General features: G+C 35.9%; 1 protein-coding gene and 1 pseudogene across 1 annotated transcript; both read right to left on the minus strand.

The window, feature by feature from the left end:
• Window positions 1-3,893: 3,893 nt before the first annotated feature.
• On the minus strand, window positions 3,894-24,712 carry LOC145785791 (uncharacterized; annotated as a pseudogene).
• LOC145765138 (uncharacterized) lies at window positions 24,590-26,798 on the minus strand. Its single transcript, XM_082576902.1, has one exon. It carries the CDS (start codon window positions 26,700-26,702, stop codon window positions 25,629-25,631), a length of 1,074 nt encoding a protein of 357 aa, XP_082433028.1. The 5' UTR covers window positions 26,703-26,798; the 3' UTR covers window positions 24,590-25,628.
• Between the last annotated feature and the right edge of the window lie 204 nt (window positions 26,799-27,002).

A 27,002-nucleotide genomic window follows, 5' to 3' on the forward strand; every position in this document is an offset into this window, starting at 1 on the left:
ATAGTTAAAATGATTAGTTTGGACCAACAAATGTGTGGCCTACAGCTTGGATTGAAAGGAAATTATCGGGTACCGTAGCCTAGTTATCCCGACCAGCAAAAATTTGTTCCAAGAACACAGTTCATTTTTACATTGTAGTAACAGAATGAAAAGGCTAAACAAATGTGTGGCCTATCGTGTTAACGTCGCTAAACGTTGAAATCGTGTAGAAAAGGGAGCTTTTGCTGACTAGGATACTTTGAAACTGAGAAACATTCACAGAAGCCCTACGATTTGTTCCAAGAACCCATTTAGCATAACATTTCATTTGTACATTGATTCAACGTCTGAATACATTATCTTAAAAATGCAACGTATCGTAGGGCTTTTGTAAATGTTTCTCAGTTTCAACGTACCCTAGTCAGCAAAAGCACCCTTTTCTACACGATTTCAACGTTTAGCGACATTAAAACGATAGGTCACACATTTGGTTAGCCTTTTCATTCTGTTACTACAATGTAAAAATGAATTGTTAGGCTAACTGGGTTCTTGGAACAAATTTTTGCTGGTCGGGATAACTAGGCTACGGTAGCCTACCCGATAATTTCCTTTCAATCTAAGCTGTAGGAGTGTAGGTCACACATTTGTTGATCCAAACTAATCATTTTAACCATAGGCGCCTAAGCCGTGGCATAAAAAGTTGCTCCCACGCATATTTCCGCATGGGAGCAACTTTTTATGCGGCATTGATACATAAAACAATAGATGAACTAGCGATCGGCAGCAGAAAAACATTTTTAAATGCAAACCGCAACAGCTTCGCAGTAAATAATCATTAGAGCGAGTAGCGATGCTACTATCCTACCCCAGACAAAAAAATCTGTCATTTTTACATTGATTTCATGTCTGCAGACGTTGAATCAATGTAAAAATGACTGATTTTGCAGTCTGTGACATAGCAAAAATCTACCATTTTGCGTCGATTTAATGTCATCAGATGTTGAATGCACCCAAAAACAACATAATTTGCTACGTTGACGCAGCGTGCGTTTAACTTAATGCGCTTGCAAACAGCCTCGCTGTCGCTTTCGAAAGTCGAAACCTCTGCAGAGAATTGTCGCGGCAGTGAATCGGTTGCTGTGAAAATGAACTTGAAGTCTCGGCCCGAGGTTACTACTAACCAACGTAACAAGGGCTGGTATAAACCGCACTGCCCACAGTCGCAAAAGCGGCATAATCAACACAACAACGGACTCGCGCAAACTGCATGGCGCACACATGACTGTTGCCATAGAAACCCGATCAAAGGCGGGGAATATGCGCATCTTTTGTTTCATCTGCAACACGAAAACGGGCGTATTACAGCGAATTGAAACTTGAAAGCTGGTCAGCCATAAGTTGCGATATTGTAGTGAAAAGGGAGCAATGTCAAGTTGAAAACTTAATCAAACGTCTCTCTGTAACTATTTTTCAAGGGCTGTTTACGGATATCAGCAACTTTTAAATTTATTAAAGGTGACGTGCTGTTGAATTGATGTAAACATGAATGATTTTGCTTTCAACAGGTATATTTTCAAGCATATGATCAAGTTAGTATTTTCATTCCATTTACAGTATACCTTTTAATAAACCTTTTCGTCTCTTGTTTCATGCTAATAAATCTAGTTCGTTGCTAAACTTTATGTTGTGCTTAGCTTAAAGAGTCGCAGTCCATCAACCGCTAGCCAACGCAGACGCATAGCATGTGTTTTGGTCGAGCTTTGTTTATAATCATTAACGGTAGGTCGAACGTAGCGATAACTCCGAGTGTGGCAATAAAAGCAATCCTAGTGTGACGACATAATTACGTCATCCATCTGCGTGACATTTCGCCGAAATTATCTTGCTGCTGATGAAACACGCTTTCGCCCCTACGGCCAAAAAAATGGTTAGGCGCCTATGATTTTAACTATTCAAAAGTACTAACTTATAGACATAAACATTATTTTTTTTGTAACATTTTCTTCGTTTTATTTTTCCTTCATATCTTAAATTTTTCTGAAGGTGATGCAACCTTGCCAAATTTCTTTCAACTCAGTAACTTACTTCGGTCACAAGCACGTTTTAACGTTCGCGTTTTGTCGCTTCTACCTTTTTCTACACCTTTGCTATGTTGACGTGAATTTTTTTTGATATCATAATTTCTTTTTAAAAATTTCAAAAACTCGCAGAATAGGGCACTCGCCGAAAAAGGCTCTCGCCGAATAGGGAATTCGCCGAATCGGACTAGTCGAATCGGACTCGCCGAATTGGACTCGCCGAAACGGGCCATTCCGTTCCGCCGAAATATTCACCCAAAGTTAGCGTATCAAAAATAAAATAAGAAAAAACTTTAAACCTAAATTACCATTTGAAATGTTCATCTTAGCATAATTTAAAGTGCAAAAATGAATTCCTTGGGTCTTAAATCGGTAAAATGCATGTTTTCATTATGAAAATCATTCAAGGTAAAGAGCTATTGCCAAAAAATGAAGGCGCAAAATGAAAAAATAGCTGTGCTCAGCTCCCAAAATCCTACTAGTGGCCGAAAATTCAAAGTGTTCTATCTCGGGCCCCTAATGAAGATCTTTCAAAATTTTTGCTATTTTCATCATTTTTTAGTATGTATAAAATATGTCAAAATAAGCAAAATCTGTGACTAGTGGTTACACTTACAAGGGGTGTTTGATTATAAATGGAATTACCTTATAACATTTTGTGTGAAAAGCATTGCCGGTTTAAACAGCTTCATGCACGGAAGCCATGACATATCTTCCTGTTCAATACAACATTTTGTGTAAAAAGCATTGCCCTACCTGCCAAGCTGATACAATCTGCAGATTTTACTAGGAATAGCACCTAAATGAACGGGCGCCACAGTGCTCCACACCTAAATATTACGCCACAGTGTGGCGCCTATTTGACCGGCGCCTAACTGTCTGCACCAAAAAGACTTGTTGCCAAACTTGACAACATTTTTACAACCCCAACAAAACAAACTTTGTATAACAAGTTCAAAGCTTAAGGTGTCCAACGTTTTCTTCGTAAACAGTTGTTCGTAAAGCAATTGTTCGTAAGCAATTGTTCGTAAGCAATTGTTCGTAAAACAATTGTTTGTAAAGTTAATTCTTCGTAAAACAATTCTTCCTAAAGCATTTTTTCGTGCATGCACTTAAAATTTGATGTATATATACGAAGAAATGGTTTACGAACAATTGTTTTACGGATTTCATTTTACGAAAAACAGTTTACAAACAATTGTTTTACGAACAATTGCTTAGGAACAATTGCTTTATGAACAATTGCTTACGAACAATTTGCCTATAACCACGAAGAATTGTTTTACGGATTTCATTTTACGAAAAACAGTTTACGAACAATTGTGGTACGAAAATTGCTTAACGAACAATTGCTTACGAACAATTTGCCTATAACCACGAAGAAATGCTTTACGAAGAATTGTATTACGGATTTCATTTTACGAAAAACAGTTTACGAACAACTGTTTTACCAACAATTGCTTAACAACAATTGCTTTACGAACAATTGCTTAAGAACAATTTGCTTATTACTGATGCTTAACGTTGTGTTGTTAATCGATTAGCAGTAATTTTTCACAGTTTTCTTTTTGTCTTGCTTCACGCAGTTCAAGTACAACTCAAAACAGTTGAAAAATTGCAACAAATAAAACTATTTTTGTATGTTGCAGAGATAATGTTTTATAAGCTGTCGGCCAAATGTCCTTGTTTTCCTCCGACGAAAGAAATGTGACACAGAAAAAAAATATTGCCTTAAAAGGAAACGATCGAAACATATATAGCTGTTGGTCAAGCGTTTCTCGGCTGTAGCAGTCCAGTTTTAATCCGGTGAAGTCCATATTACCGAAGGTGGCGAAAGGTGTGAAATATCAGGTGTGTTATTAAGTCAACCCATCGTACAAATGATTTTCTACATTTATTACATTTCTATGGTTTTTCGCCAGAATGAATTATCAGGTGAGTTTTCAAATTACCCAATTGTGTAAATGATTTTCCACATTCATCACATTTATAAGGTCTTTCCCCAGAGTGAATCAATTTATGACATTTCAAACTACTCAACCTTTTAAACGATTTTTCACATTTTTGACATTTATATGGTCTTTCACCAGAGTGAACTATCAGGTGAGTTTTCAAATGACTCGAATGTGTAAATGATTTTCCACATTCATCACATTTATATGGTCTTTCCCCAGAGTGAATCCTTTTATGACATCTCAAAGTACCCGATTGCGTAAATGATTTTCCACATTCATCACATTTATATGGTCTTTCCCCAGAGTGAATCATCAAATGTTCTTTTAACTGATCCGCCCTTTTAAACGATTTTTCACATTCCTGACATTTATATGGTCTTTCAACAGAGTGAATTATCAGGTGTTTTTTTAAGTCAACCAATCGTACAAATGATTTTCCACATTCATCACATTTATATGGTCTTTCACCAGAGTGAATTATTAGGTGACTTTTTAAAGTATGTGATTGTGCAAATGATTTTCCACATTCATCACATTTGTATGGTCTTTCGCCAGAGTGAATCATCAGGTGAGTTTTTAAGTCAACCAATCGTACAAATGAATTTTCACATTGATCACATTTATATGATCTTTCACCAGAGTGAATTATCAGGTGAGTTTTTAAATGAGCCGATTGTGCAAATGATTTTTCACATATATCACATTTATATGGTCTTTCACCAGAGTGAATCATCATATGACATTTCAAATCACACAATCTTTTAAACGATTTTTCACATTCTTGGCATTTATATGGTCTTTCACCAGAGTGAATCATCATATGATATTTCAAATGACACAATCTTTTAAACGACTTTTCACATTCTTGGCATTTATATGCTCTTTCACCAGAAAGAATTATCAAATGACATTTCAAAGTATATGATTTTGAAAATGACTTTCCACATTCATCACATTCATACGGTTTATCACCAGAATGATTTGAAACATGATCTTTCAGGTTCCTGAGCTTTGAAAACGATTTATCACATAAATCACATTTATATGGCTTTACACCAGTGTGACTTCTTTCATGAATTGTCAATGCATACTTCCACTTAAAACTCTTGTAACAAAAGTTACATCGATGACATTTTTCATTGATTGTTTGCAAATCATTCGCTTTGGAGTTATTGAGACACAAACTAAGATTGGCATTCGACTCTTGTTGATGATACAAACATGGATCAGATCCCTTGGTGGCTTGACAACCATCTGAACCATCCACTGCGTGTTCTTGGTTGTTGATTTCATATGGTTCACAATCTTCAAGTACTTCAAGCTTTACTGGAATTGCTTCAGTTTGATTCATGTTAAAAGTTGGAGTGAGTAATTGATTCCAATTAGTGCTGGATTAAATGAACAAAGAAAATCATTTCTTATAAACTATGAAATGTAGTGTGGGTAAACTAAACAACCTATACCCTGAAGCACAAGTAACAAACTGTGAAAATCTCAATATTACTATGGTGCATGGCCTACAACGCTAAACCTAAGTGCATTGCCAGTATTCAATTCATTCATGAGCTACATAACAATTGTCATGACAAACAATATGTAAATTGTGATGTCATCAACAAGCAATAATGTAAATGGTGACGTCATAGAAAAAATCTTGAACAATGAGCGTAAAAAAGTGCAAAATTTGCAAGTCAGAAAATTTAGCTTTTATCATAGTAGTTATCAAAATTAATTCATATCTTTATTTGACATGAAAGAGTATTGGTATAAGTATAAAACATGTGAATTTCAGTGCTTAATTTTTATACCCATTTTTTTATAGGCCCCCAAAGTTTGGCCTTCGAGAAGTGCATGTATCAAATTGAAACCTCTATAATCATATCAAGCATTTCTCTGACGACTTTTTAATCTATATTTTTGGACTCCTTGGGTCTTAAAATGTCTGTCTAGCAATTTTCAGCCATGTTGTATGATCGTAGGTTAAGAAATTAGAAATATGACAAGAAATTGGACAAAATCACTGAAGCGGAACAGGCAAAATGGTGATTTTTCTAATGACCATAACTCCACCAATGTTTAAAATTTTTCAAAATTTTTTTTTGCGTTTTTCATATTTCTTGACATCTACAAGTATGCCAAATTTCAATAAAATCTATGACATGCAGGGTTGAGAAAAACCGGGTTTTTTTTAAAAAAGCCCAACCCGCTCGGGTTTTTTTTAAAAAACCCGGGTTTTTTTTAAAAAAGATGCAAGAAAAAGGTAGATTCATGCTTATTTCACCTCAAAACTACTTTTTACAAATGAAGTGCCTTTCACTCACAGTACATGCTTGCATAACTCAATAAAATAATGCACTAGGGCTGTTGTTGCTTTAGATTTGAAGGCAAGGAGCATTTATGCCATCATGTTTAAATATTTTTTATCACTTATATATATATATATATTATATATAGTAAAGACTAATGGATGAGCAATTGCGTGGCCAATGGCCATTTAAGCAAATGCTCTGAAACAGCCATGCATTAGAATCCAGAATCTTTAATTGATAAATAGCCTCCTAAATTGCATTTCACATCATATATACAGACTACAATAGAGTAGTACTTTCACCAGTTGAACTACCGTATAAGGCCTTTTTGCATAAATGAGTTTTAGTGTAGTATACACATTTACACAAAGTGGCATTACTTGATTTTTGTGCACTGTACGATATCCACTGCGTTTTCAGTTTATTCTTGGAAATTTACTTCACAAACACATCCTTAAGTCCTAATTTAAAGTTTGTTTTAAGTGCCTTGTAGTGTTTTTGTTCATTTTTTTAATTTTCTATTAAAAACTGGACAAATATGATGCTCTGGGTTTTTTATGTTTTTTTTTAAGTGGGTTTTTTTTTAAAAACCCACCAGGGTTTTTTTTGGTCGGGTAAAATACCGACAACCCTGATCACTGGCGCCGACTTACGGGGTTACGGGGTGGCCACGCCACCCCGTAACCGCTGTGGCGGGGTGGCAGCCACCCCGTTTAGGTTACATTACTTACTGCAAGTAAATGTAATTTGAACGAACGTTTAAATCTTTTTTTGATCATTGGTTTTCGCTTCAAGTCAACGTAAAGCAAGAGGTGAACCAATACAGTATTGCGAAGAAAATGATTGTTTTTGTCACAAGCATGATACTCGCGTAACATCAAGCAAGCTACGTGAAGATTACGCAACACGTGGCTACGAGTTTTTTCCTTGTTGTTGCGATCGTTTTATTTGTTACTTGTCATAAGTCATTGTTACATTTGTTAGGTTTACAATGGGATTTATTAATCAATAAAATACGATCTTTCTATTGCCTTTTCCTCAAAAATCCTTTTTGAAAATTTTTAAACTGCTCATAATATCGCTATAAATTATGCCAGCAATACAATACTTGGAAATAAAATTATCTCGATGATTGATAGCTCCACCCCCTAAATGAATATCTATTTTCACATTTCATTAAAAAAATGCAATTTTCTAAACTTTTTTAGTATTATTTAAAAAGTGCGCATAGTGAAGTAGCAGTTTTAACGTTCTGCAAATTTACACGTTTACATGATTCTATTCGAGGAAAGCTACACCCCCTCCCAATTCACAATAATAAAAGCAACCTTTTTCAATTACTCAAGATTTTGCATTTTGAATTATTTTCCGATTTCTATTGGATTGTACTGTCATCTACTTCATGCTTTAATTTCTACTTTGTTATCTACTTCATGCAGTAATATTACGTGTCAATGCGTGACAAAGTGAGGCGGGAATTTATTGGTCTGACAGAGGAGTTGCTTGTTACATCATAAAACATGTTACGAAAAGTCGTCCAGTAAAAGTTTTCGCCGACATTCCAGTTTTATTCAGCTTACAGATGCCACCGAAAAAGCGTTCAAAATTGCAGCCCTCCATTGAGTCACTTTTTGTTGCGTCTAGTCAGGATTTCAGCCAGCATGAAAGTGACCAAACGCCTGAACGAAACGAAAGTGTGCCACTGCCAACAGGCGTTAGCATGATCAGGGAGGTGGAAGAACCGAGCACGAGCAGGATAATCGCTGTTGAAGGGAGAAGCTATCAAAAATCGTGGGAGAGCGAATTCCCGTGGCTAGAATACGATAGATGCAAAGATAGAGCATTCTGTCCGATTTGCAACTATGTCGCAACTACTTGATCTATTTGCAAGCAATGAAACAATTTCATTAATGCTTCCAAACGTGGTCTGCATTGTAAAAATATACTTATCGTTGCCTTCCACCACCTGCGAGGCGGAGCGATCGTTTAGTGCACTCAGGCGCATAAAAACCTACTTGCGATCTACCATGACGCAACAGCAATTGAACCATGTTCTAATTTTAAATGTTTATCAAGCTGAAGCTTCACGGTTACAACTTGACCAGTTGATTAACAGTTGGATTGACAGAGCGCAAAAATATTTTTGCCAAATGTTAAGTGTCAGAGCAGCAACGTAACAATAAAATTCACGACATACCTCCTGTGCTTTGTTTTAAAGTTGCTTTGTAAATTATCGAGCTACAAATCAGGTGTGAAAAGACAATGGAATCTACGAAACACGCTTAGTAAAAATCAAACAAAAAAACATGCAGTTTGAAAGTTTTTAGGTTGCCATATTGTGCTATCCGCCACCCCGTGCAAAAATAAAAGTCGGCGCCTATGACCCTGATGACATGTGGTGTAATTTTTCCAAAAAATTTGCTCATTTGGCATGGAATGACCCTTTTGCCAAAGCTGAGCTGATGCAATCTGCAAACTTTACTAGAAATAGCACTTATATGAACGGCCGCCACAGTACTCCGCACCTAAATATCCTGAAGCCACAGTGTGCGTGCCTATTTGACCGGCGCCTAACTGTCTGTGCCTAAAAGATGTGGACCCGAAAAAAACATTGTCTTAAAAAGAAACATATTGGAGCTGTTGGTCAAGACTGTAGCAGCCAAGTTTTAATCCGATGATGTTCCCATTACCGAGAGCGCCCGAACCACCTCTACCTGCCGTAATTGCTTTCACTTCACACCCTGCCTCTACATCAACCTGTCCAAAGTGTCCTCTCTTGTCAAGCCCACCTTGCTGCTTTTCATGATTCCTTTTACACGTTTCCATGGGTCTTCTTTCCTGTTTCCCGCAACTATCCACTCACATTTCCTGTGCTCTTCCCAAAACACCATCTTCATCCCTTCTTAAAATGTGCCCATATCACCTCAGTCCATTTGCCTTCGTCAACTTATCAACATTCTTATTCAGCCCAAGCAAGTTCATAAGTTCCTCAGTATTATTTTTGTCCATCTGCTTTACACCACACATTGCTCTTACCATCGCTCAGTTCTTCTTACAATCGCCAATTCGTTTTCAATCATAAAAGCACTAATCATTAAGGCGATGTGAAATTTGAATGGACAAAATCGAATTATCACACAGGGTGACTACTGTTGTGTAGAGTATTTTTGTGAAGTTTTATGCAATAAAATCCAGTATTCGTAAACATGTAAGCATTTTAAGGTTAGTATTTTCTAATTCTTGCAAGGTGATTCCACAAAAAATACTATCACAACGCATCAATCCACGTGATCCAGATAGAGCGCTCTGAATTAGGGAAAACGTTAGTTAGGGAAAACGCATTGTGTGCCGCACACATGCGCGCTGTCTGCTGCTAAGAGCCTGACTCCTGAGACTAGAGATTTATAGCTTGATGCTGATTACTGAAGATGAGGCTGCAAACTTCAGATAAGAAGTTGTGTTCTGCCGAACTGTTTGCTATAATTTTATGCTTGGTTGTTAAATAATCATTTAGGCTTCAGTTCAAAGTTAGGTTAGGCTAGGTTTTCCAAATTGTGTAAAGTAGTCACCAGGGTTGAGAAAAACCTATTATCTTTAATTCATAAAGCTGACCTTGTTGTGGGTAGCATTGTTAACTGTTAAATCATACCTAAAAGTTCTAAAAAGAGAGTAAGAAGCATGGAAAGCTCTTCTGTCATTGGACCCTCCAAGGAGCTTCCCACTGCTGATTTACCAACACTACAATATGTTCTTACATTCTGTGTTTTGTTGAAGGTGATGCTCAAGTACTTTACTACTGTAACTTTTTCTCTGACACGTTTTGATTTTTTAAAAGGTAGTGGCATAAAATATAGACCAACTCGTATATTTTCATATGGATAAAAGGTAATTGTTAAAAATACTAACATATAGCTTGCATGAATGAACAGTACACGCACAATAACCAACTAGCAGACACTTTTCAAAACCTTAATGTGTTGAAATAATTAATTGCACGTTCACAGAGATAGAGCACTCATAAGGAATTATTTTTTCAGTAAGCTGGAAAAAAACTAACTATTCTCTTTTCAAATGAAGATTGCATTCCTAAAACAGAATTGAAGTTTTTCCTCTCCCAACGTTATCGTGGAGTAGAATCACCGTTATACCAAATTGGGCCTCTAGACAAAAGAACAATGAAAACGCTTCAAAAGAGAGTTTACAAAAAGGTGAGTTCTTACAAATCTTTTCAATTTTTTTTGTCTAGTAATTTTCTATGAAATGTACCAAACTTTTGTTCAATCACAGGCTTGTATGAGTATATTCTTTGATAACATGGTCATGCAGAGCCACCACGGAATGGCCCGTTTCGGCTAGTCCGATTCGGCTGATCCGATTCGGCTAGTCCGATTCGGCTATTACGCTTTTCGGCTACAGCCCGATTCGGCTAGTCCGATTTGGCTGATCCGATTCGGCTAGTTCCCTATTGGGCTACAGTCTTTAGCGGTTAGTTCCCTATTCGGCAATTTTTTGAAAATCCAACGATAATCCTTCTGTAATCCAACAAAATCCAAGCTTTAGATGAGTGGGGTTTTGACCTAACCATTGAGATCTTAAAACTAAAAAGCGAATTAAATTTATTTTTGAACTATTACTGTTTGCTCAGATGAAATTGACATGTATCATGCGTCGCCGTCTGCATGCAAACTTAGAATATATTAGAATCCTCAACTATTACAAAATTCTAAATCCAACGACGCTTTCTGTTTATTTACTGTAGAGAATTTTGTATTTTGATCTCGAAGCTTTAGATGAGTGGAGTTTAGACCTAACCACTGAGATCATAAATCATATTTATGACACCGGTTACATCCTTAGTGATATGGTACGTTCCATATTCATAACTTTACCAAACCAAATCAGAGCAACAGAATGCTCACTCCACAGAACAATTAGCCTTGTGAATTACGTAACAAACAGCTTACTCCAAATCATGTTGATGCGATTGAGACCAAAACTACAATCGGAAATTTCAACAGCACAATTTTTATTTGTTCCAGACAAAGGGACCACAAAAGGAATTTTTACATTAAAAATGATAACAGATAAAGCTTCGAGATCAAAATACAAAATTCTCTACAGTAAATAAACAGAAAGCGTCGTTGGATTTAGAATTTTGTAACAGTTGCGGATTCTAATATATTCTAAGTTTACATGCAGACGGCGACGCATGATACATGTCAATTTTATCTGAGCAAACATTGATAGTTCAAAAATAAATTTAATTCGCTTTTTAGTTTTAAGATCTCAATGGTTAGGTCTAAACCCCACTCATCTAAAGCTTCGATGATTTCAACTATAAAAGAAGCGATATTACAACATTCTCTAAATAAACAGAAGACGTTGTTGTCCATTTTATGTGAGCAAACAGTTCAATTTAATAGTTCATACATTTTTCGCTAAATTTCATTTCAATTTGTTTTTCTTTGTCGGAATGCAAAAGAAACGATGTTGGATTACAGAAGGATTATCGTTGGATTTTCAAAAAATTGCCGAATAGGGAACTAACAGATAAAGACTGTAGCCCAATAGGGAACTAGCCGAATCGGATCAGCCAAATCGGACTAGCCGAATCGGGCTGTAGCCGAAAAGGGTAATAGCCGAATCGGACTAGCCGAATCGGATCAGCCGAATCGGACTAGCCGAATAGTAGCAGACCCTGCAGAGCCAGGTCCCATGTTGTGTACTGGGGTTGGCCAGTTGTTGTCATTGACGTGGCTATTTTAACAACATTTGTTGATTGGAGCCATATAAGAAAGAGAATGGGGTTACTGCTAGTTCTACAACCTCATTGCACCATTGCAGATGTAGTGCAACCAACTCTAGATAGTAGGTGGTTAAAGGATTTTTAGGAGTAAAAGCAAACTGACCTGATTTACATGGATTATTTTGTGTTCTTTACATTTGTCAATCTCACAAAAAACTTGTTTTTCAAGAGCCTCAAACAACAGCGAATAGGTGACTTCGCTGCAGCAAAGAAGTCACAAGTGATAGAGGAAAAGAACTGGAAAAAACAGCAGTTTTCTGCAGCAATTGATGAAGAAAATGACTCTCTTTTCGAACCAGCACACCTGATACATCTGAATGTGACAATGCCCCTGTAACCTGTATCCAGTGATTATCCTGCTCTGCGATCTTTTGATGTAAACATGTTAGAAAATATTCGCAAAGGCAGTAACTCTGGTGATGTTTCATATCCGCACTTTTACTCCACCAAAGTTAAATTTTGATGCCAACTCACTGTGCTCTTTAACTGATTAGGACAATGACACGCTTACTGAGTCTATCCTTACTTCACACTTGACCATGGATGAACTAAAGGGTTTGATAAACACAAAGTTCGAACGCCCTCATTTTCCTGCCCATACTCAGGCTGTGGAGCGCCTCATTCGGGAAGTCACTAACACCTATAGAATAGACCTCCCCAATCCCCGGACTTTCTTTTGTTTTCATCTATATTGTGACTTTTCTGCATGGGTTTTCAATGCTGATTTCAAAAATATGCATAAAATTTTTTTTCGATAAACGTCTAGGAAGTTATTTGCTGTTGCTTAGCAACAACTTTTCAAAAAAATTACAAAAACCCCCTTTACTTTTAACTTAGTATGCTGGCATCTAGATTATCTGAAAGCATTTCTTCTGCTGAAGCATTAAAAAAAAAAATTATTAAAATTGGACAATCAGTACCAGAGTTATGGCCATTTAAGTACCCAGATTATGCAGTCACGCATGACTGATTTTTGTTAATTTATTGCCAAATGATACTCGAAAAATGGTGAAAGTTGCTGTCAAGAGGTTTTTGGGGGTAAAAAGGTAAAGGGGGTCCCATACTTGATTCAAGTGTCGGGTATGAGAAGATAAGGTTCTCATTGTACTAAGCCTTCGGCACTAAGGAGAGTAGGGTGGCCAGTTCCTTTCTCTCGGCCGCCTTTACTTTAGCAACCACGCCCACCCAATTTATTACACCCTGGGTAGAGGTGAGCGGTGTTTTCAACAACCAGCTGAAGCCGGGAGTCGAACCAGGTTTGCATAATTGGAAAGCCTACACCTTATCCGTTGCGCCATCTACTTTGGGGGTAAGGAGTTCAAAAAATATATTAAAAAGTGTCTCAGAGCAACAGAAAAAAAGTTATTAAAAAATTGATACGAACATTCATGCATGAATGATTTTGTCGCAGTCGCTTCATTAATACAACGAGATGTATTCCTTAGGCACCACAAACGTTAAATGCCTGGAGTCATATACAGTATAACATGGAACCGATCATCTCAATGTAGCTAACATCTGGGTACCCATTGCACTTGATGTTAGAATACATGTTTCATTGCGCGGAAAGAGCTCTGATCAAGTGTAAGATGGTCACGGTCCGCCACAATTTCAATAGCATCTCTCACCCAGCATAATGTAGTCTATGTATCTAAATCATCATGTGGCAAAAAAATGGATTAAGTCAGCTGAACTTAACGATAACCTTCTGTAATGCATTTCAGGTTTCACTATTGATCAGTTAGCATTTTCTACTTGTATATATCTTGTATGATTATATAACGTATTGTATACACTTCTACTGTCTAATATTCCGTGTGCATTCATGTATCCATCATGGAGCTGAGGAAGAGTAAAATGAACAATGGTGGTTTGCTTGGTAATTTGCAGCCTTTAAAACATTTTAAGGAAGGACAATTTAGACCAACTACTGGAGATGTTCTTTAAAAATACATATATTATCTTCAATTAAATCCTCGTAACAACCAGAGTGGGAAGCTCGCAGCTTGGGATACAGCAGTATGTCTAGCAAAAGTATGGCAGCCTGCTTGCATTCCACTGATGACAAAACAAAATATCCAAAACAAAATTATTCGTTTGGTTGATGAATACAAGAAATACAAACATGCCAAAAAGGAATCTGCTGCATTAATTAAATTTCGAGAAACACTGACAACACGATTTATGATATCTGCTAAGAATGCCGAAAATCTTATTAACAAAAACAAAACATTGCTACCAGAAGATAAGGCAGAAGGTATACAGTTTCTTAAATTACTTGAAACAAACTAACCAGCATCTCTTGGACCCCTTGATAAAAAGAGGTTGATAAGCTCAGAAAAATTGCAAACTGGTGTCCACTATCTTTCATAAAACGTTCAACATACAGTAAGGTGTAACAGTAACAATAAAAACAAAAAACGCATAAAACAAAACTGAGAACCTATTAAAAAATTATATTATAATTTTTAAAATTAAATTAAAAATTAAATTAAAATTATATTATAATAAGAGAAAAGGGGTTAAAACAATTGCTGCGCGGAAACAATCGGCCACCCCCACTAGTGGGGAACAAACCGACGATGGATTATGATGATGATTATAATTCCACACTAATCCAATATTGTATCACACAGTGAAGTCGACCTGACTTGACGTTTTGCTTTATTTTTTCCTTGTCTGAGCATAACACATATGATTTTGTACAAACCCAACTTGGTAAACTTGACAGCATTTTTACAACCCCGAGAAAACAAACTTTGTATAACAACTTCGATGCTTAACGTTGTGTTGTTAATCGATTAGCAGCAACTTTTCACAGTTTTCTTTTCGTCTTGTTTCAAGTACAACTCAAAACAGTTGAAAAATTGCAACAAATAAAACTATTTTAGTATGTTGCAGAGCTAATGTTTTGTTAGTCCAATTACTTACCAAAAAATATTGTGTGAACTCACGCTACAAAGTCATAAGTCACCTCAACATTTCAACGTATATGAGCAGTTATAAAATTCACAGAGTTTTAATTTGCGGATCTGCTCAGCGTGAATAATTTTATAAAGTGAATCCCAAATTTTGAAACCGTGCCTTAAAAAATAACCGAGATATCACTCTTAAAGCATAAGAAGAATCGACAGCCCCCCTCCCCAAACTGAGAAATTTTCCAGGAGCCCAACCTTTAAAGGGTTAAATATTGCGTGTAACTTGAATTTCAACCAAAGATTAATTATTATCAGGATAAAACGTGTTCTTATCAACTTTAGAAAACACCACAAACTATGAACAACTCCTGTCTAGATGCACAAAAACAAATCTTGAAGAGTTATAAGATGGTTAGCAAACAAAGGGAACACTCAAAAATACCACAACTTATAATTTAAATTCATCATAGCAACATAAAGGATGCATGGTTGAATACAAAATAATCTCGATCAACAAAACCATTTCTTGATGTCCATTTACGAAAATTAAAGGGTAACAAATAAATCACATTCCTATGACTTTTCCCTAAAGTGAATCATCAGATAACATTTCAAATGACACAATCGTTTAAATGATTTTCCACATTTTGACATTTATATGTTTTTTTCAAGGCCACCGGTTCGACATCGCTCAAAAGCATGCGGCTGTGTGTTTAGCAGGACACTTAAAGTCATGCCTGAAGGTGGACACGAAGATTGGCTTCCTTGTCTTCCCGTCCACTTAATCTAAATCTTCAATCACCGGGTGTAAGCCTGGATACGACAAACAAAAAATGTGTTTTCAGCAGAGTGATTCACCAGATGAGTTTTAAGTCAACCAAACGTGGAAATGATTTTCCACATTCATCACATTTATAGGGTCTGCTACTATTCGGCGAGTCCGATTCGGCGAGTCCGATTCGACTAGTCCGATTCGGCGAGTTCCTTATTCGGCGAGAGCCTTTTTCGGCGAGTGCCCTATTCGGCGAGTTTTTAAAATTTTTGAAAGGAAATTATCGGGTACCGTAGCCTAATTATAATTGCCGTTTTTACATCGTTTTAACGTCGTTAAACGTTGAAATCGTGCAGAAAGGAATAAAAATGAAATGTTTGAACTATTAAATTAAAATTCGTCATGTCAGTTCAGTTGTTTTTATTTTTGACCATCATATGAAAAACAGTACACGTCAACATAGCAAAGGTGTAGAAAAAGGTAGAAGCGACAAAACGCGAACGTTAAAACGTGCTTGTGACCGAAGTAAGTTATTGAGTTAAAAGAAACATACGCGCCGACTTCCGGGGGGCGGCACCCCCCGTAAATTTATGGTTGAGGGGCAACAAAAATGGTGATGACAAGTGGTGTTTTAAAGATAAAGCACTTCGCGAAAGAGATTTAGATAATTTAAACGGACTCAAAGAATGCCGAAAGCAAGAAAAGCCTATGTTGCTCTTGCCCGCAAAACAGCAGCTGATCGCATGGCTATCTCATACGGTATGGAAATTTCAAAGTAGATGGTAGACTGTAGAGTAACTTACGCTGCTGGAATAGTCACGTAACTATTCACTGCAATATTAAGTAAACCAGCCAAATTAGACGCGCTATTTTCAACGAAGTCTTCCCGCTGTGAGACAATTATGATTCAACAGAACGCATTGTTTTCTTCGCAATGTGTGAGAATTAAATCAAAAACTGATAAAAAAAAAAGGTGTTTAATGGTCTTGGTCGCAGATATTGCCTGCATTAATGACGTCTCTTACCGCTATTATCACCTAGCTAACCTGACATCATTGTTTTATGCGGCCGCTAAGGTTTGACATCGACTTTAACGATCATGGAATGTTACGTAATAATAAGAACGATTATATCCTACACGGAAAAATAAAAAAATGATCTCCTCTTTCTGTTTTGTCTCGTGAGCTTTGCATATTGCTCAACAAGTGCATAAAGTTTAGAATTGACAAGAAATCATTGAATTTGAAAATTAAGTTTGAATCACTGCAAATAAACGTATTCAAAACTTTTACTTAGGCCGACGCGATTTCACACTCCGTCATCTACGTCGACAATGGTTTTTAGTGTGTTCATTTTGAAAATTGCCGAGCTGGAGACAACAGCTTGTCCCGTGTTAGTTGAACTTGTCTTTTTGAGGTGAAAATCACTTGCGAACATCTCGACCTTTACTCGAGTATAGCCTACTGTATTCAATAAAAGACTATAAAGACTTTCGATAAAAAACAGAAGAGAAAACACTTCGCCGTTGTCAACGCTTTAAAAGTAAGTAATTAGCGAAACGAGGTTAATAAAACTGATACCGGGTTTTCACTCTGCTTGAGATCATGATTTTTTGCGTTTTATTTCGATAACTTCACTGTCTTGATCGTTGTTGTTCACTCGCACGAAAAGGAAATGAATCGGCTTGTTTTCCAACAGTTCCAATTATGAGCTAACAACATCAAAATTTTTATGACTAGGCGTACTGCGTGCGTAAAACTAATCCTTTCAAGCAGCGCTTCTAATAAATTCGGTTTGCGACCTATTTGTTAATATAAACAAGACACTAAGCTTAATCAAAGACTATTTCAATTGAGTAAAATAGCGTTATGGTTATGACGTCATCACCTTTCTCGCCCCTCTAGGTTTTTTGAAAAGTCGGCGCCTATGGAAAGAAATTTGGCATGGTGGCAACACCTTCAGAAAAATTTAACAAATTTTTGCTGGTCGGGATAACTAGGCTACGGTACCCGATAATTTCCTTTCAATCTAAGCTGTAGGTCACACATTTGTTGATCCAAACTAATCATTTTAACTATTCAAAAGTACTAACTTATAGACATAAACATGATTTTTGTTTGTAACATTTTCTTTGTTTTATTTTCCCTTCATATCTTAAATTTTTCTGAAGGTGTTGCGACCGTGCCAAATTTCTTTCAACTCAATAACTTACTTCAGTCACAAGCACGTTTTAACGTTCGCGTTTTGTCGCTTCTACCTTTTTCTACACCTTTGCTATGTTGACGTGTATTGTTTTTGATATGATAGTCAAAAATAAAAATAACTGAACTGACATGACGAATTTTAATTTAATAGTTCAACCATTTTATTTTTATTCCTTTCTGCACGATTTCAACGTTTTGCGACGTTAAAACGATGTAAAAACGGCAATTGTAATTAGGCTACGGTACCCGATAATTTCCTTTCAAAAATTTTAAAAACTCGCCGAATAGGGAACTCGCCGAATCGGACTAGTCGAATCGGACTCCCCGAATCGGACTCGCCGAAACGGGCCATTCCGACATTTATATGGTCTTTTACCAGAGTGAATCATGTTATGACGTTTCAAATGCCACAATCTTTTAAACTATTTTTTACAGTCTTGACATTTATATGGTCTTTCACCAGAGTGAATTATTAGGTGAACTTTTAAGTCAACCAATCAAACAAATGATTTTCTACATTGACCACATTTCTATGTTTTTTTACCATCTGGAGTGAATCATCAAATGATGTTTCAAAGTACTCGATTGTATAAATGATTTTTCACATAAATCACATTTATATGGTCTTTTACCAGAGTGAATCATCAAATGACGTTTCAAAGTACTCGATTGTATAAATGATTTTTCACATAGATCACATTTATATGGTCTTTTACCAGAGTGTATCATCAAATGACGTTTCAAAGTACTCGATTGTGCAAATGACTTTTCACATTCATCACATTTATATGGTTTTTCACCAGAGTGAATTAGCAGGTGAGCTTTTAAAGTACTCGATTGTGTAAATGATTTTTCACATTCATCACATTTATATGTTTTTTTACCAGAGTGATTCACCAGGTGAGTTTTCAAATTACTCGATTTTGTAAATGATTTTCCACATAGATCACATTTATATGGTCTTTCACCAGAATGAATCATCTTATGACGTTTCAAATGACTCATTTGTACAAATGATTTTTCACATAGATCACATTTATATGGCTTTTCACCAAAATGAATAAAAACATGATCTTTCAAATGACATAACCTTTTAAACGATTTTCCACATTCATCACATTTATATGGTCTTTCACCAGAATGAATTATCAAATGACGTTTTAAAGTATTCGATTGTGTAAATGATTTTCCACATTCATCACATTTATATGGTCTTTCACCAGAATGAGTTGTCAGGTGAATTTTTAAAGTGCCCAAGTTTGTATAAGATTTTCCACATAGATCACATTTATATGGCTTTTCACCAGTGTGACTTCTTTCATGAATTGTCAATCTAGATTTCCACTTGAAACTCTTGTCACAAAAGCTACATCGATAAAATTTTTCATTGATTGTTTGCAAATCGTTTGCTTTGGAGTTATTGAGACACAAACTAAGATTTGCATTCGACTCTTGTTGATGATACAAACATGGATCAGATTCCTTGGTGGCTTGACAACCATCTGAATCATCCACTGCGTGCTCTTGGTTGTTGATTCTATATGGTTCACAATCTTCAAGTACTTCAAGCTTTACTGGAATTGCTTCACTTTGATTCATGTTAAAGGGCGGAGTGAAGAATTGATTTCAATTAATGCTGGATTAAATGAACAAAGAAAATCATTTCTTACAAACTACCAAATGATCTTGGTTGTTGATTGCATAGGCTTCATTAACTTCAAGTACTTCAAGCTTCGCAGGGTTTGATTCATACTTAAATATTGGGTGTAGCTTGAATTTCCACCAAAGATTAATTATTGTCAGGTTAAAACGTGTTCTCATCAACTTTAGAAAATACCACAACCTATTAACAACTCTTGTCTAGATGCACAAAAACAAATTTTCAAAAGTTATATGATGGTTAGCAAAACAAAGGGAATATTCAAAAATGTCACAACTTATAATTTGTATTCATAGCAACATAAAGGATGCACGGTTGCATACAAAATAAGTTTGATCAAACAAAACCATCTCTTAACGTCCATTTACGGAAACCAAAGAGAAACAAATAAATCAAATTCCTATGACTTCTCCCCAAAGTGAATCATCTCACTGCGTTTCAAATTAGTGACACACGAAAACACTTTTTTACATACATCACATTAATATGACTTTTTATCAGAATGAATTAGCACATGAGTTTTCAGGTTACTGACACGTAAAAACGATTTCGCATGTACGTCACATTAAAATGGTTTTTGACCAAAGTGAATCACCTTATGACATTTCAACATTCTAGTAGACGAAAAGCCTTTTTCACATACATCACATTTGCATGGCTTTTCACCAGAAAAAATAGACACATGATCTTTCAGATTACCCTCAGTGAAAATGATTTCTCGCACACAGGGCTGTGGATTTTGCTTTTTTTGGCGAAGACGTCGCTCAACACGCGCCACGTCACTATTCGACAAACACCATGCCTTACGGAGAAAAAAATGAGAGAGGACTAACGACGTCAGGTTGAAGGCCTAAAGGCGACGCTTCACACGAGAAACTCCCAAGGCGTCCGCACCGCCATTTTGAACACTGCGGTAGAATGCTTTGATCGAAGTTCTAACGCCTGGCATCAAGCATTTCGCCACACACGATTCGTGCTTTTCGAAACAATGGGTTTCTTTTATCGATGAAACAACCTACGCTACTTTTAGTTGTCAACGTCTATACCAGTTTGTATTTCGCCATTTGAGCCAATTAACAATATTGCTCTGTTAAAATGACTTTTGGATACTTATTACGAAAGTTTTTCACATGTAGAAAAACAGCCTAGTTTCCGACCAGACGTTCAGAAATACAGATGAAAAAAGCCGCTATTTTTATGGAAAGGAGTTCTCTTCCAGAACATTTTGAACACTGCGGAAAAATGCTTTGATCGAAGTTCTAACGCCTGGCATCAATCATTTCGCCACACACATTTCGTGCTATTCGACACAACGGATTTCTTTTATAGATAAAATAACCGAAGTAGGCTACTTTTAGTTGTCAACATCTACGTAAGTTTGTATTTATGTTTGACTTATGCACTTGTTGTTCCAAGATTGGAGAAATGTATTGCAATGTGAATAAAGATTAAAGAATAATAGACAGATAAACACAGTTGCAACTCGACTTCCTTTCACTAAACGGGTTTTCGTGATTCGTAATGGGCGATTTTGCTCTTGCATTCACAAAAGCACACAACCCAGCTAGCAAAACCCATCGTTTTTATATTGATTCAATGTCTGCAGACGTTGAATCACAATGTATGACATGTATAAACAAGTTTGATGGCTGGGAAGTCTGGACATCTGCAGGAAATTTGGCTGGCACCAGGCAAGATGCCATTCTTTGAAAGATTTAACAAGGATGGATTTATGTAGCCAGTGCATGATGACAAAAACAAATTAAGATTTTCTTTCCGTTATACTGTAAGTAACTTAGATCAGGTGATTGATACAGGAGAAAATAATCGCAGAAGCACACAATACAAGAACACAATAAATTGACGTCTACAGTGGGATACTTGTTATGCAAGTTTTTTACATCAAGAAAATAGCCTAGATTCCGACCAGATGTTCAGAATCAGAAACACAGATGAGAAAGGCCCCTATATATATAAGAGTTCGCTTATCGAAGAACAGTAGGTAGTCACTGGGCATGGACAAGGCAAGGTAATAGGCAAATTGTAAGAAGAGCATTGCTCTGCCCAACTACAGATAGGATAGTCTTCAGTTAGTCAGTATCAGTATCCTACAATGACTAAAAAACGAAAGAATCCCCCGATAACACGATTGGCAAAAGCTTTGGTCGGTCTTACTGAGAAGCGTTTAAGGTTCAGCAAACAGCGAGTGATGCATGGGATCTGTTTGAAGAAGCTATTGAGAGAAGAATTTCCTTCACATCATTCAGGTAAACTTTCGGCTCATAGCGTTTCGTAGCCTAACGTCGCAAAGCATTCTCAATTTTGAACATGTTTAATTTAATAGTGGTAAGCAAATGCATGCTTGATAAAATGCGCCTACAACGTTTTCACTTTTCAACAATAAAATTTTATAGATAAGCCAGTTCAAGTGCATAAGGAACAACGCATCAATGCATTCTTTCTCGACGAGACAGTGATAACGTTTCTGAGTTTGCACAAGCAGTTCGGTCGGTGAGCTACCATCTGCAAATACAGTATAAGGTCAGGCCCTGGCGATAGCACGGCTTCAATAGATGTTCAAGCTCATCAGGAAGTTGAAACGACCTCTCATGTTGAAGTACCACCAATCATCGAAAGATCTGGGTCTGAAGTTGCAATATTGTACAAAGGGGCTTGTTTGCCATATCGGGCACACCTTAAATGCTGTAACATTACGCTGTTGTTTCGTATTATCGTAGTATTGGTCCGTTTTCTTTTATCTGCAGTCCATTTTTCGTTATATCTTCGCTGTGTTTCTTGGAAACTTGCATATTTCGCTCCTAACTGTGTTTGCGTGCGGGTACGTGCCTAACTACTTACGTACTAAGCGAGACTAAAGAGATGCCAAAGAAAAAAATTTTGCATTAGGTTACGCCAGGGGTATAGCCTAAGGGATTTTTTCTTTTGCGATCCTCAATTTCGCGTTTACAACAGTTCTCTTTATGGAGCAAAGCAAATAATATACATGTCCAGTAGGTACATAACTTAGCGCTTGATACTCCTTTGCAATCACTCGACTAGCATGCGATTAAAAACTTAACTAAGTGACTCTGATATACAACTTGTGCGGTAATTCGCAGCAAAACGCTCATAGTCTGACTCTTGTGACGTCATATTACTATTCGACAAATAAATGCAGAATTTTTGGTCGTTCGACAAGAAAGAGAAAATCGCAGCCCAGCTCGCACACGTCACACTTGTATGGCTTTTCGCAAGTGTGAACTATCCTATGGTGAATTAAAGCATTACGTCGTGGAAATGACTTTTGTCATTTTGCATTTCAAAGCATCAGAGTGAATCATCTTATGATGTTTCAAACTTGTAAAATGCTTAACTCAATGGCTTTTCACGAGAGTGAATCCTCTTATGACGCATTAAATTGCTTACACACGAAAAAACTTTTTCACATAGATCACATTTATGTGGTTTTTCACCAGTATGAATTACCAGATGAGTTTTCAAGTTACTCAATCGTGTAAATGATTTTCCACATTTATCACATTTATATGGTTTCTCACCAGAATGAATTACCAGATGAGTTTTCAAGTGACTCAATTGTGTAAATGATTTTCCACATTCATCACATTTATAGGGTTATTCACAAGAGTGATTCACCAGATGAGTCTTTAAAGTACTCGACTGTGTAAATGATTTTCCACATATATCACATTTATATGGTCTTTCGCCAAAGTGAATAATCTTATGACGTTTCAAGTGACACAGTCTTTTAAACGATTTTTCACATTTTTGACATTTATATGGTTTTTCACCAGAGTGAATAATTAGGTGAATTTTCAAGTCAAATAATCGTGCAAATGAATTTTCACATAGATCACATTTATATGGTTTTTCACCAGAATGAATTTTCAGGTGAGTTTTTAAACTACCATATTGTGTAAATGATTTACCACATTCATCACATTTATATTGTCTTTCGCCAGAGTGAATCATCAAATGAGTTTTCAAATTACTCGAATTTGAAAATGATTTTCCACATAGATCACATTTATATCGTTTTTCGTTAGAGTGAATCATCTTATGACGTTTCAAATAACACAATCTTTTAAACGATTTATCACATTTTTGACATTTATATGGTTTTTCACCAGAGTGAATTATCTGGTGAGTTTTTAAGTCAACCAATCGTTTACATGAAGTTTCACATTTATCACATTTATAAGGTCTTTCACCAGAATGAATTATCCAGTGATTTTTTAAAGTACTCGAGTGTGTAAATGATTTTCCACATAGATCACATTTATACGGCCTTTCACCAGAGTGAATCATCTTATGACTTTTCAAATTACACAATGTTCTAAACGATTTTTCACATTCATCACATTTATATGACTTTTCACCAGAATGAATTAACAGGTGAGTTTTTAAAATACCGGATTGTGTAAATGATTTTCCACATTCATCACATTTATATGATCTTTCGCCAGAGTGAATTATCTTATGACATTTCAAATGACACAATCTTTTAAACGATTTTTTACATTCATCACATTTATATGGTCTGTCACCAGAGTGAATCATCAAATGACGTTTCAAACTACTCGACTTTGAAAATGATTTTCCACATTCATCACATTCATATGGTTTATCACCAGAATGATTTGACATATCATGATCTTTCAGGTATCTAACCACTGAAAACGATTCATCACATAAATTACATTGATATGGCTTTTCACCAGTGTGACTTCTTTCATGAATTGTCAATGCATATTTCCACTTGAAACTATTGTCACAAAAGTTACATCGATGACATTTTTCATTGATTGTTTGCAAATCATTTGCTTTGGAGTTACCGAGACACAAACTAAGATTTGCATTCGACTCTTGTTGATAATACAAATATGGATCACATTCCTTGGTGGCTTGACAACCATCTGAACCATCCACTACGTGTTGTTGGTTGTTAATTCTATATGGTTCACAATCTTCAAGTACTTCAAGCTTTACTGGAATAGCTTCACTTTGATTCATGTTAAAAGGTGGAGTGAATAACTGATTTCAATTAGTGCTGGATTAACTGAACAAAGAAAATCATTTCTTACAAACTATGAAATGTATAGACTTTTTTATTTAACCCATTTACGGCCGGTGTCCTTTTAAAAGGACATCGTTTTGAATGCATCAGTATTGCATCATCTCATTTTAATTGAATCATTTTGGACTTGCTAGTAGTTGTTTAGGCTCTGTATTGGAAGGTGTTGATAAATATTTGCGAACAACATACTTTTCTGAACTTTGTGAAAGTTTGAAAATTGTTGAAAAATGAGAAGAGCCGGATGAAGTGAACTGAGGAGGAACAAGCATGTTTTATTGCCTATTAGTAATAGATACGAATTATGTCTCTTCATGGTTTGACACTCTATAATATTGTGCTTCCTACTACACTCTAATTTGTGTAAGGTTTTGCTTCTTTTATTTGTTTATTTTGCTTTATATTTATTGTTGCCTTTTAAAAGGACACCGGCCACATTTTTTTCGCTGTTCGAGTGTTCGTAACACTGCCAAATAATTATAAGAGTTATATGATGGACAGATGAAACCAAGTAACCACACGGCATGTTAAAATGATGTTAAATGCAGTGTTGTTGCTTGGTTTTATCTGTCTATAGTTAAAGAAAGTTACCTCTCTACCAAAATTGAAGTTATATGATGGTTAGCAAAAAAGAAAACATTCAAAAATACCACAATCTTTTAATTTAAAATCATAGCAACACAAAGGATACACGGTTGCATACAAAATAACCCCAATCAAACAAAACCATATCTTGATGTCCATTTACGAAAACTAAACGGAAACAAATAAATCCCATTGCTATGACCTTTTCCCAAAAGTGAATCATCTTATGAAATTTCAAATCACACAATCGTTTAAATAATTATCCACATTTTAACATTTATATGGTTTTTCACCAGAGTGATTCACCAGATGTGTTTTTAAGTCAACCAAACGTGCAAATGATTGTCCACATTCATCACATTTATATGGTCTTTTATTAGAGTGAATTACCAGGTGAGTTTTAAAAGTACTCGATTGTGTAAATGATTTTCCACATAGATCACATTTATATAATCTTTTGTTTGAGTGAATCATCTTATGACGTTTCAAATGCCACAATCTTTTAAACGATTTTTCACATTCTTGACATTTGTATGGTCTTTCACCAGAGTGAATTATCAGGTGAGTTTTTAAAGTATCTGATTGTGCAAATGATTTTCCACATAGATCACATTTATATTGCCTGTTACCAGAGTGAGTTATCAGGTGAGTTTTTAAATGACCCGATTGTGCATATGATTTTTCGCATAGGTCACATTTATATGGTCTTTCACCAGAGTGAATCATCTTATGACGTTTCAAATGACTCAATTGCGAAAACGATTTTTCACATTCATCACATTTATATGACTTTTCACCAGAATGAATTAACAGGTGAGTTTTTAAAGTACCAGATTGTGTAAATGATTTTTCACATAGATCACATTTATATGGTCTTTTGCCAGAGTGAATCATCTTATGACGTTTCAAAGTACTCGATTTTGAAAATGATTTTCCACATTCATCACATTCATATGATTTATCACCAGAATGATTTGACACATGATCTTTCAGGTTCCTAACGTCTGAAAATGGTTTATCACATAAATTACATTTATATGGCTTTTCACCAGTGTGATTTCTCTCATGAACTGTCAATGCACATTTCCACTTGAAACTTTTGTCACAAAAGTTACATCGATGACATTTTTCATAGATTGTTTGCAATTTATTTGCTTTGGAGTTATTGAGACACAAACTAAGATTCGCATTCGACGCTTGTTGATAATACAAACATGGATCAGATTCCTTGGTGGCTTGACAACCATCTGAACCATCCACTGCGTGTTCTTGGTTGTTGATTCTATATGGTTCACAATCTTCAAGTACTTCAAGCTTTACTGGAATTGCTTCACTTTGATTCATGTTAAAAGATGGAGTGAATAATTGATTCCAATTAGTGCTGGATTAAATGAACAAAGAAAATCATTTCTTATAAACTATGAAATGTAGTGTGGGTAAACAACCTATAACCTGAAGCACAAATAATAAACTATGAAAATCTCAATAATGGTTAACTGTAAGCTAAGTAAGAATTTTCATTATATTAACAATCACAAGTTGTATTCTATGAAAGCGGGTTATTCAAATATCATCAACGTCACAGTTGAGGCATTCCATTATAATTCAACAATTTTTGTAAAAAATGTAACCACTAGGATTCAA

This window comes from Aplidium turbinatum, chromosome 2 (assembly GCF_918807975.1).
Source record: "Aplidium turbinatum chromosome 2, kaAplTurb1.1, whole genome shotgun sequence".
Classification (NCBI taxonomy): Eukaryota; Metazoa; Chordata; class Ascidiacea; order Aplousobranchia; family Polyclinidae; genus Aplidium; species Aplidium turbinatum.